This window comes from Notothenia coriiceps, unplaced genomic scaffold (assembly GCF_000735185.1).
Source record: "Notothenia coriiceps isolate Sejong01 unplaced genomic scaffold, NC01 NC01_scaffold00005424, whole genome shotgun sequence".
Lineage (NCBI taxonomy): Eukaryota > Metazoa > Chordata > Actinopteri > Perciformes > Nototheniidae > Notothenia > Notothenia coriiceps.
In genome coordinates, this window is record NW_011338125.1 from 598 (window position 1) to 10,591 (window position 9,994).

General features: G+C 37.4%; 1 protein-coding gene and 1 long non-coding RNA gene across 2 annotated transcripts; both read right to left on the reverse strand.

The window, feature by feature from the left end:
* Positions 1-1,353: 1,353 nt before the first annotated feature.
* LOC104942908 (uncharacterized) lies at positions 1,354-2,130 on the reverse strand. Its single transcript, XR_798059.1, has 2 exons — positions 1,962-2,130; positions 1,354-1,384 (listed from the first exon to the last, which is right to left on the reverse strand). It is a non-coding gene; the product is annotated as an uncharacterized lncRNA (long non-coding RNA).
* Positions 2,131-3,428: 1,298 nt separating this feature from the next.
* Positions 3,429-5,702, reverse strand: LOC104942911 (battenin-like). Its single transcript, XM_010768223.1, has 3 exons — positions 5,674-5,702; positions 5,351-5,567; positions 3,429-4,581 (listed from the first exon to the last, which is right to left on the reverse strand). Exons 1-3 carry the CDS (start codon positions 5,700-5,702, stop codon positions 4,465-4,467), a joined length of 363 nt encoding a protein of 120 aa, XP_010766525.1. The 3' UTR covers positions 3,429-4,464.
* Between the last annotated feature and the right edge of the window lie 4,292 nt (positions 5,703-9,994).

Below are 9,994 nucleotides of genomic sequence, written 5' to 3' on the forward strand. Positions count from 1 at the left end.
GGGGTGTCTAAATAGTGCTTCCGGGCCAGCGGGCCAATTATAATGTCGAGCCCTGATTATGCTCCACCAATAAAAAATAAAACAGTGATGGGTGTGTAAAAGGAAACAAACTTACTCTAAACAGCTCCTTTAAGTCATAGAACTGACCATGTATATCACCACACACCTATGAGAGAGAACACATTATTAGCACATGTAATACTTATTTTTTTAATGATAAATATAAGCTACAAAGAGCAGTAATTCAATGTGACTTACTGTGACGGGGGAGTCTACTCTCTGGACATTGCTTTCCTCAACCAGAATCTCTCTGAAAATAAATACAAATAAAGCAAGATTGGTCAACTTTACATCATCACTTATATTACAAATGCCAGAGCAATGTAATGAGGGGGAAATCCTGGTACTGTTAACCCTAGCTAACCTACGGAAAAAAGCTTTGTGCAACATAAATTCTAATAAATAGATTTACCTTGTGGTTTCTTATTACATTCTAATTTAAAAACAAAAGTGTTATGACAATGTCAATGCAGGGCAGGATATGAAATAAGCCACAAAACCATTTATAAATTGTACCAAAGTGTATTTATAAGTTTTAATATACAAGCATGGCTGGAGTAAAGTATTGAAATAAAGATTGGCTCTTTGTTCACATCTATCCTCCTTCACATGTCACAGTGCTGCTCATAACAGCGTTTATCCTTGCTTGAGTAGCACTGAACTCTTGATGAGTCGCCGTTCATAGCAGAATGCACTGAGCTCATTTAAATTCTATGCATGCAGTGATTGGAAGCGATCTGTCAGTCCTTAAGTACTGATCCTGATCAAATTGGTGTTTGCACTGTGTTAACAAGGGTATTGTGATACTTTTCTAATATCAGTATATTATTCAACATGTATGCCTCCACCAAACAAACAAACAAGTTGCAATTTAGATGCATGTCTACATGAGGTAAATACTATATTCGAATAATATGTAGTAGGCTGTTAGGAGACCAGCATTTGTTAATTTAATTTGTGTGTTGAATGGTGGTATCTCACAGGAGACATTAGCTCTTATAATACTTTATATATAGTTTTCTCCCATGTGTGTGTATTGTGTGAAGTTGATCATTACCTGGCTTTGGCACACAGAGCCTTCACTTCATTTTCTTTGATGAGTTCACAGCGTCTGAGCTGCTCTATCTGTCGGTCCAGGTCACTGATGTCCCCCATAGTGACACACATAGGGAGAGCTGCTCACACAGAGACACACACTCTGGTTCTTCTGACACACACCGGCCCGGGACTCTAATGGGACAGGAACTACACACTCCCTCTTCGGAAACACACAGGGCTTCAACACTTGGTCAGCCTCTTCTTATCGAGACGCTCCGAATGAGAACTGTAACGGGAACAAACGGCCAAGCAGTTAAACAATGAATCTGAATATAGGCAAAGCAAGGCAGCCACATTTGAGTAACATGGATAAGATTCACGTTTTGAATGCAAGATAACCAACTAAGCAAATATGAATAATACCAGTTACAATAAACCTGAGAAATTCGACTTTATTCGTCCAGGAATGTGAGGCCTAAGGGCGTAGCTAAATGGTAAGCTAACCATTAGCACGCTAGCTTAGATCACAGCTAACTACGTCAGCGAACAACTGATTGTTTGATATCTCTGCCAACCATTTTGTTTAGGAATTCGTCCTGACGGTTAACAATAATGTCTACCGAGCGGTAGCTAACAACCGCCAATACTGTATGTGCTAATGAAATAAGAAGCGTGTTTAGCTTAGCTGTATGTTAGCTTGCTGCCTCTCGAGGCACCAGGCGGCGTCAACACTGTTAGCGCTGCTTGGCTAACTTTGTGAACAGAACAGCTAAGGCTAGCAACACAGGCTAGCTAAGGCTAGAAACACATATCAGAAGCATTCACACGACGCTGTAACACGAAACATGCGTTAGAGTGATTACCGTGAAGTGTATGATAGCTGAACGGTGACAAACAAACATATATTTGTTTCATCCCGTGGATTGATCCACCGGCTGGTTCTCTTCTTCCCACGGTAGCTAACGTGTTTTGCCGGGTCCAATCCTGCTCCCGTGCTCATGAACACGCACAACTTGACTATGACTTCCGGTATCGGGAGCGCGCCTGGGTTTGATAATTATACAGCTTCAGTGGTTTGACTATTTATAGGTTTATGGTTGAGTACATTTAACATGTTTTACTCATTGTACAAACTTCTAACAATGTTTCTCTCAAATTTAAAATGAAAATATGTTCAGTTGGAGAATGTATTTACAGAAAGTTGCAACTGGTCAAAAAACATGCACTGGTTTCAGAAAAGAACATTACAATAACAATGTTTTAACTTAAGAGTTCATCACCATTTGGATGAATAACCCTTTATATATACAGTCTATGGAATAACCCTGATTCACGGTCACAGCTCACAGCTTTAATGAGTGTTGACATCTTTCCATCCTCTGGCTGACTTTATGATTTTTTTCGTGAAATAAATATACATACTTATACATAAACTGTATATCCTACTGTGATGTGAAAACCTGAAGCATAACCTTAGATTGAGAATCTATCAATAGTAGAAGGGAGCAGGCACGGATGCAATGTTTAGAATTGAAAATAAATCTGACCTGTTGTGTAGAAAAACAATACCAGACATATGATTATTCAAGCTCAGTATTTTTATATGGAAACACATCGAAAGGAGATCTTTGAATCTTTTCCGCTGTTGCACAACTGTGATCATTTAGGGCCACATTTAACCACAGGGTGTCAGTAGTGGTTTGTTACTATACCTGAGGATATATGAAAAAAAGTCAGTAAAGTTTGGAACTGAATCAGAGCTAAAGGTTTAATGATTCATGTAGAACGATAAAAGAAATGAACACAAAACACATCGTTGATAAAAATGAGGCTCAACTTTCACTTTAATTACAGGTAAACTTGAGCTGAAAAGATGATTTGACAGAAAAGGATCAGCAATTATAATACAGTCATCGATTTTGGTCCAACAGAGCAATTCGAAGAAGTCACATTAAGTGAATTGTGATGAGCATTTTCATTATTATCTGACATTTGATTAATGTTTAAAGATAGAGTTATTGGGAAAATGGTCTAGACGTAACCGTCGTTAGTTGCAGTGCAAATGAGCAAAATAGCTAGGAATGAAATCATTCAATATAAAAATTCAAAGGTGGCAGCAAGCAGATTTGTATGTTCAATTGATTTGAAAACAGATGATCTGCATATGCATACATCAGAATACTTTATTTATCCAGGGGGAAATTGGGGTTTATGACTGTTGCTCCATTTAAAATGATATATATATATATATATATATATATATATATATATACGAAAGAGAAAGAAATACAAAATAAAAATAATGAAAATATTAATATAAACATAAGATGTTAAAGTAAACAATACAATTTAATAAAGATGTATGTACATTTAATAATATTAGTATTTTAAAGCTCTGGGCATAGTCCAGTTTTTCATATTGTTACACTATATTCAATATTAAAGCACACAAAAGACCTTTATCTTTGGTAGAAAGGTGTAGTAAAAGGCATGCGACCCGTTGTAAAAGTACCATAGACAGAGAAGCAACAACACAGGTCCGTCAGTTGACCTGCTTCTAATAAAGAAGGCACTAAAAAACCTTTTAACTTCCTTTGTTAACATCACTTTGACGTGTTAAACCACAAACAGTCAGTACTCAATAGCTGTGTCAACTGTGTCAGTATCAAGGACACTTCAGCAAAATGCAATAACGTAAAAACAGATTAAAGTTCCCACAACATCATATCAATTAAAATATTGAAAATGTCTAATCACATTTTAGCCTTCAGTACAGAATTGTGTTGTACTACTTTTTTTGGATTAAAAGCTTAACATGGTTGTATAATGTTAACCTTAGTAAGATAAGTTGTATGTTTGAAAATAAGATGATCTACTATGTCCATTTCTTCATTCAGCCTAACTGCGACTGCTGTAGACATCAACTGGATATTTCCTGACATGCATTTGCTTCTTCATATTAAACGTTTTTTACTATTGAACCCAAGAAAAGATATCCCCAAAAGCATAAAGGGCCTCTTTAACTTGCAAAGCAGCTAAAGAAAAAGTGTTTTTGTCACAGAGGTTACTGCACTACAAGTCTGCAATCATTTTCTGCCGGCAACAGACTTCTAATACCGTTTTTGCATTATTCATTTGAGTTAGCTTTTACCATGCCTTCTGTAAAGAAATACTGGGAAACAGGCTCCAAATCAGAGGTGTGCTTCCCAAAAAGCAGCAGTAGTTGATCAGTAGTAGAAGTAGGTCAAAAGTGTTTCCACCACCACCACTTTTATGTAGGAATTTAGTCTCCTGTTTTCAATCCCTGAAATAGCAGGCACCCACCCACTTCCTGCTGATTCATGGTGGAGTTGTGTGTGGGCTGCTTCATAGGGAACAGAAGTATCTGTGCACGGGGAAAGCAGCGAGTCCAGCCAGAGCGATGCCCAGACTGTCTCCTACACTGGCAGCAGCCATGGCAAACTCCCTGTGTGTGTCTTCAGACTGTGGACACAACAAAGAATTCAGGATGAACACACACTGGACATGTGATGTAGAATAATGAACAAGTCAGTTGTACACAGAGCAGGGCGGTATGCTGATGCATCACCAAACACTCTCTTAAAAGTATACTTGCCAGCAGTTTAAACCTGGAAATGTTGAGTACCCAAACAGTTTATGTTCGAAATGTATAGTGTAGGTCCTCAGCACATAGAAACTACCGGATGCTAACTTGCCTATGTTATATAATTGGCATAAGTTGTGTTACTTAGCATTAATTAGCATATGTAGACAAAAGCTAAGAAATGGCAGATTTGGAAATTTTTTGGATGTTTTTTGTAGGTTATTGAAGGATGTTCAATAAATTTCAGCCAACCGGGAGTACAGATATGGCCACGTTCTGGTTCAAACTGAAATTCTTGATCCTGAAAGCTCAGATATCGATATTACATCCTCAATAACCTCCAAGACCACTCCAAAATTGTCCAAATGGGCCAAGATTTTTTTTTAGCTATTGTCTGCATACAGTATGCTAAATAACGCAACTTGTGCTAATTGCCCAACATAATGTAAGTTAGCATCTGGAAGTTTCTATGTGCTGGGGACCCGTACTATACATTTCTAACATAACACTTTGGGGAACTCAACATTTCCGGGTTCACAATAAGCAACTGGCAAATAAACTATAAAGGGTTTGAAGTGGAATAAAAAGACTTACCCCTAAAGTCAATGAATTATCACAATCTACATTTTGATCAATGGTGCAGCCTACCTCCTTGCTGATGAAGTAGAAGGTGTTGACGTAGGCCGCTCCGCCCAGCAGACCCTCGTAGAGGATGATGGCGAACACGGTCCAGGGATTGGGCAGGAAGTGAAAACGCACCGCCAGCAGGAGCAGCAGCGCGTTCACCACCTGGAGCACAGACAGCAGAGTCAGCAGTATGCAAACATCCACCCACAGATTAGAAGGAAAAGGATTTGTACTTGGACTGTTGTTAATATTTTAGGAAATATTTTATTCTGTGCATATTTGTGATAACAGCTGGTGATAAAGATAGGTGTGTGGTGTTTATTAACAGGTAGGTTTACACGTACGAGGAATTTGACTCGGGGTCATGGTGCATAAAAACAAGAATTAAAAACACAGATAGAGAACTAGAAAAATATTAAAAATAATAAAAAATATAGTCAAATATAACAGTATTACCTTCTAAATAATAAAATATATTAACAATTCCTAAAGCAAAATTAATGGTGATCACAGCGTATTTTGTGATTAACCCTAAATTACAGGAAATTTCTTATGAAATAAAATAAATAAAAAAGATTTCCAACAGTCTTTAATTTAACAAAATAAAATGAACACAAAAGATGCCAATAAAAAAAGTGATAGCTATATTTGAAAGAGCAGTTTTCTACTGTTTTGTTCAGCAAGATAATCTCTTCATATCAACACCACTTAGTAGTTGAAGCATAAAAGCAATTACCCAAAGTAAAAAACTAATGGCCAGCGCTAAACTAAAGGCGGCTAATAGAAAAGAATGGGAGGAATGAAAACCTCTTTAATGGTCACACATGCAGAGAACACAGCACACAAAGTGACATTTGACCTCTGCATTTAACCCATCCTAGTACTAGGAGCAGTGGGCAGCTATTGTACAGCGCCCGGGGGGGTTTACTGACATATTTCATGTAGGACATTTTAAGTATTCAAATGCTAACTAATTTCCGAGTTAATGAGTCAGTCATGAACCACACTATCTGGGTTAGGCTCAATGACTCAAAACCCTGGTTCACTCGTGGACTGAAAAACGCATGCTGTAAAGAAAATGCACTCTAGGACATTTTTGAAAAGTAAAAGCACTGAAGATGAAAGTCGTTATAAATTGTATAAAAACAAATTGACTACAATCCTTAGAAACTGTGAAAAACGATACTTCTCTGAAAAATTAGAAAATGCCATAGGAGATATGAAAACCACTTGGAAGGTAATTAATAGCATAATTAAGAAAAAAATAACTGACAACAGAAATGAATTCAAGAAATTCCAAACCGAAGGAAAAACCCCAACGGATGTTGCAAATAGCTTTAATGAGTTCTTTACTGAAATTGGCCCCAATCTGGCGAGTAAAATCAGCCCAACTTCATCTAAATTGGATGATTTTCTGAAAAACTGCAACCAACAGAGTATGTTCCTGAACCCAATTACAGAAAATGAACTGCTTGATATTGTTAATACTCAACACAGTAAACAGTCCAAAGATTATTTAGGACTTAATATGAATATTGTTAAACAAGTTGCACCAAACATTGTAGCCCCCCTAGTAAATATATGCAATAAATCGTTCCAACAAGGTATTTTTCCCAATTAAATGAAAATCGCGAAGGTGATTCCGGTTTTCAAATCATCTAGTTTTTTAATAATTATAGCCAGATTTCTTTACTACCACAATTCTCAAAAATCCTGGAAAAACCTTTTAACAACCGTCTGGAGTCATTCCTCAGCAAATGTAATATACTATGCCCCAGCCAATATGGATTTCTGAAAAATCACTACTTCTTCAGCAGTAATTGAACTGGTTGAAGAAATTACCAACAACATTGAGAAAAAAATGATTACAGCTAATATATTAATTGACCATAAAAAGGCTTTTGATACTGTGAACCATACCATACTGCTACACAAATTAGAACATTATGGCATAAGGGGTCAAGCCAAAGAATGGGTCAAGAGTTATCTGATAAATAGGCTACAATATGTGGATATAGACGAGGTGAAATCAAACAATCTTCCTATAACATGTGGAGTCCCTCAAGGATCAATTTTAGGTCCAAAACTGTCCCTGATTTATGGGTCATTCCAGAATTGGAGGACATTTCATGTTCCCCATATAAAAAATCTAATAATCCATGCCCAGAATGCTAAAACATGCACTTGTTGTGTTAAACATACTTGTCTTGAGACAAAATGTCTATAAAGTTGTAGAAAAAGTGGTTTCAAAATATTATTTAAATGATCAAATAGCTCTCGAACATCCCCTAAAATGGCATTTTTCTCTCGTCCCCGCTTCTTGGTGAACAACTTGCATGTCAAATATAACATTTAAAATAGACATTTTATTTACTTTTTTTTTTATTATTCTATTGATATATGTCTCTTGTAATGGTAAAATAAATTTGTTAAATCATAAACATATTTTAAATAACAGTAATTTTGCACAGAAGGTGTGTCCCTCAACATGCGTTCAACCCTGTTACCCAAACCTTTTTAGATTGGCAGAAGAAGTGAAAAAACTGTAAGTCAGATGACATCAGCAAGCCATGTGCTAGTGCCATGGGTAGACCAAAACTAAGTACTCTCTTTTATTTTTCATATTTTTACTATCTTTTCAGTCTTAAAAGAGTGTGGCACTCTGACCCACTCAACCCTGTTAATGATATTATCAGAATAAAGCATATTAGTTTCCAAGTTATCTTTCTTGCATTAGATATCCAAGTTTGTCCTTGCATTTAAAGTAGCATTACATGCTACATCTAGCAATAATTCCTGAGGTTAAAGCTCAAATTAGTATTGATTTTCAACCCTGTTACTTTCAACCCTGTTACTATACTTAGGGTAACAGGGGTTATTCATTGGAAAATATACATTTGATGCCTAGCTGGGCAAATCACTTTTTTTGATGGTTTATTATCTGTTTTTCCTAAATACATAAAAAAAAATTATAAAATAAAAGGTTCATTTTTCAAAAATGTTGGTGTCTAAATTTTCCTCCAATTCTGGATATTAATTACATTATCAACACCTCCGACATGTTAAAATTCATTATGTTTGCCGATGATACCACCATTCTCTGCTCCCATCATAATCTTGGTGATCTTGTTAAAATTGTTAGTGCAGAATTATAAATACTATGTAACCAGTTACATAGTATTTATAATTCTGCACTAACAATTTTAACAAGATCACCAAGATTATGATGGGAGCAGAGAATGGTGGTATCATCGGCAAACATAATGAATTNGATTTTTAAAGAATTGATTTGCAAATTATGGTGGCAAATAAGTATTTTGTCAATAACAAAAGTTCATCTCAATACTTTGTTATATACCCTTTGTTGGCAATGACAGAGGTCAAACGTTTTCTGTCAGTCTTCACAAGGTTTTCACACACTGTTGCTGGTATTTTGGCCCATTCCTCCATGCAGATCTCCTCTAGAGCAGTGATGTTTTGGGGCTGTCGCTGGGCAACACGGACTTTCAACTCCCTCCAAAGATTTTCTATGGGGTTGAGATCTGGAGACTGGCTAGGCCACTCCAGGACCTTGAAATGCTTCTTACGAAGCCACTCCTTCGTTGCCCGGGCGGTGTGTTTGGGATCATTGTCATGCTGAAAGACCCAGCCACGTTTCATCTTCAATGCCCTTGCTGATGGAAGGAGGTTGTCACTCAAAATCTCACGATACATGGCCCCATTCATTCTTTCCTTTACACGTATCAGTTGTCCTGGTCCCTTTGCAGAAAAACAGCCCCTAAGCATGATGTTTCCACCCCCATGTTTCACAGTAGGTATGGTGTTCTTTGGATGCAACTCAGCATTCTTTCTCCTCCAAACACGTCTAGTTGAGTTTTTACCAAAAGTTCTATTTTGGTTTCATCTGACCATATGACATTCTCCCAATCCTCTTCTGGATCATCTAAATGCTCTCTAGCAAACTTCAGACGGGCCTGGACATGTACTGACTTAAGCAGGGCAACACGTCTGGCACTGCAGGATTTGAGTCCCTGGCGGCGTAGTGTGTTACTGATGGTAGCCTTTGTTACTTTGGTCCCAGCTCTCTGCAGGTCATTGACTAGGTCCCCCCGTGTGGTTCTGGGATTTTTGCTCACCGTTCTTGTGATCATTTTGACCCCAAGGGGTGAGATCTTGCGTGGAGCCCCAGATCGAGGGAGATTATCAGTGGTCTTGTATGTCTTCCATTTTCTAACAATTGCTCCCACAGTTGATTTCTTCACACCAAGCTGCTTACCTATTGCAGATTCAGTCTTCCTAGCCTGGTGCAGGTCTACAGTTTTGTTTCTGGTGTCCTTTGACAGCTCTTTGGTCTTGGCCATAGTGGAGTTTGGAGTGTGACTGTTTGAGGTTGTGGACAGGTGTGTTTTTATACTGATAACGAGTTCAAACAGGTGCCATTAATACAGTTCACAAGTGGAGGACAGAGGAGGCTCTTAAAGAAGAAGTTACAGGTCTGTGAGAGCCAGAAATCTTGTTTGTTTGTAGGTGACCAAATACTTATTTTCCACCATAATTTGCAAATAAATTCTTTAAAAATCAGACAATGTGATTTTCTGGATTTTTTTTTTTTCTCTCATTTTGTCTCTCATAGTTGAGGTATACCTAGGATGAAAATTACAGGCC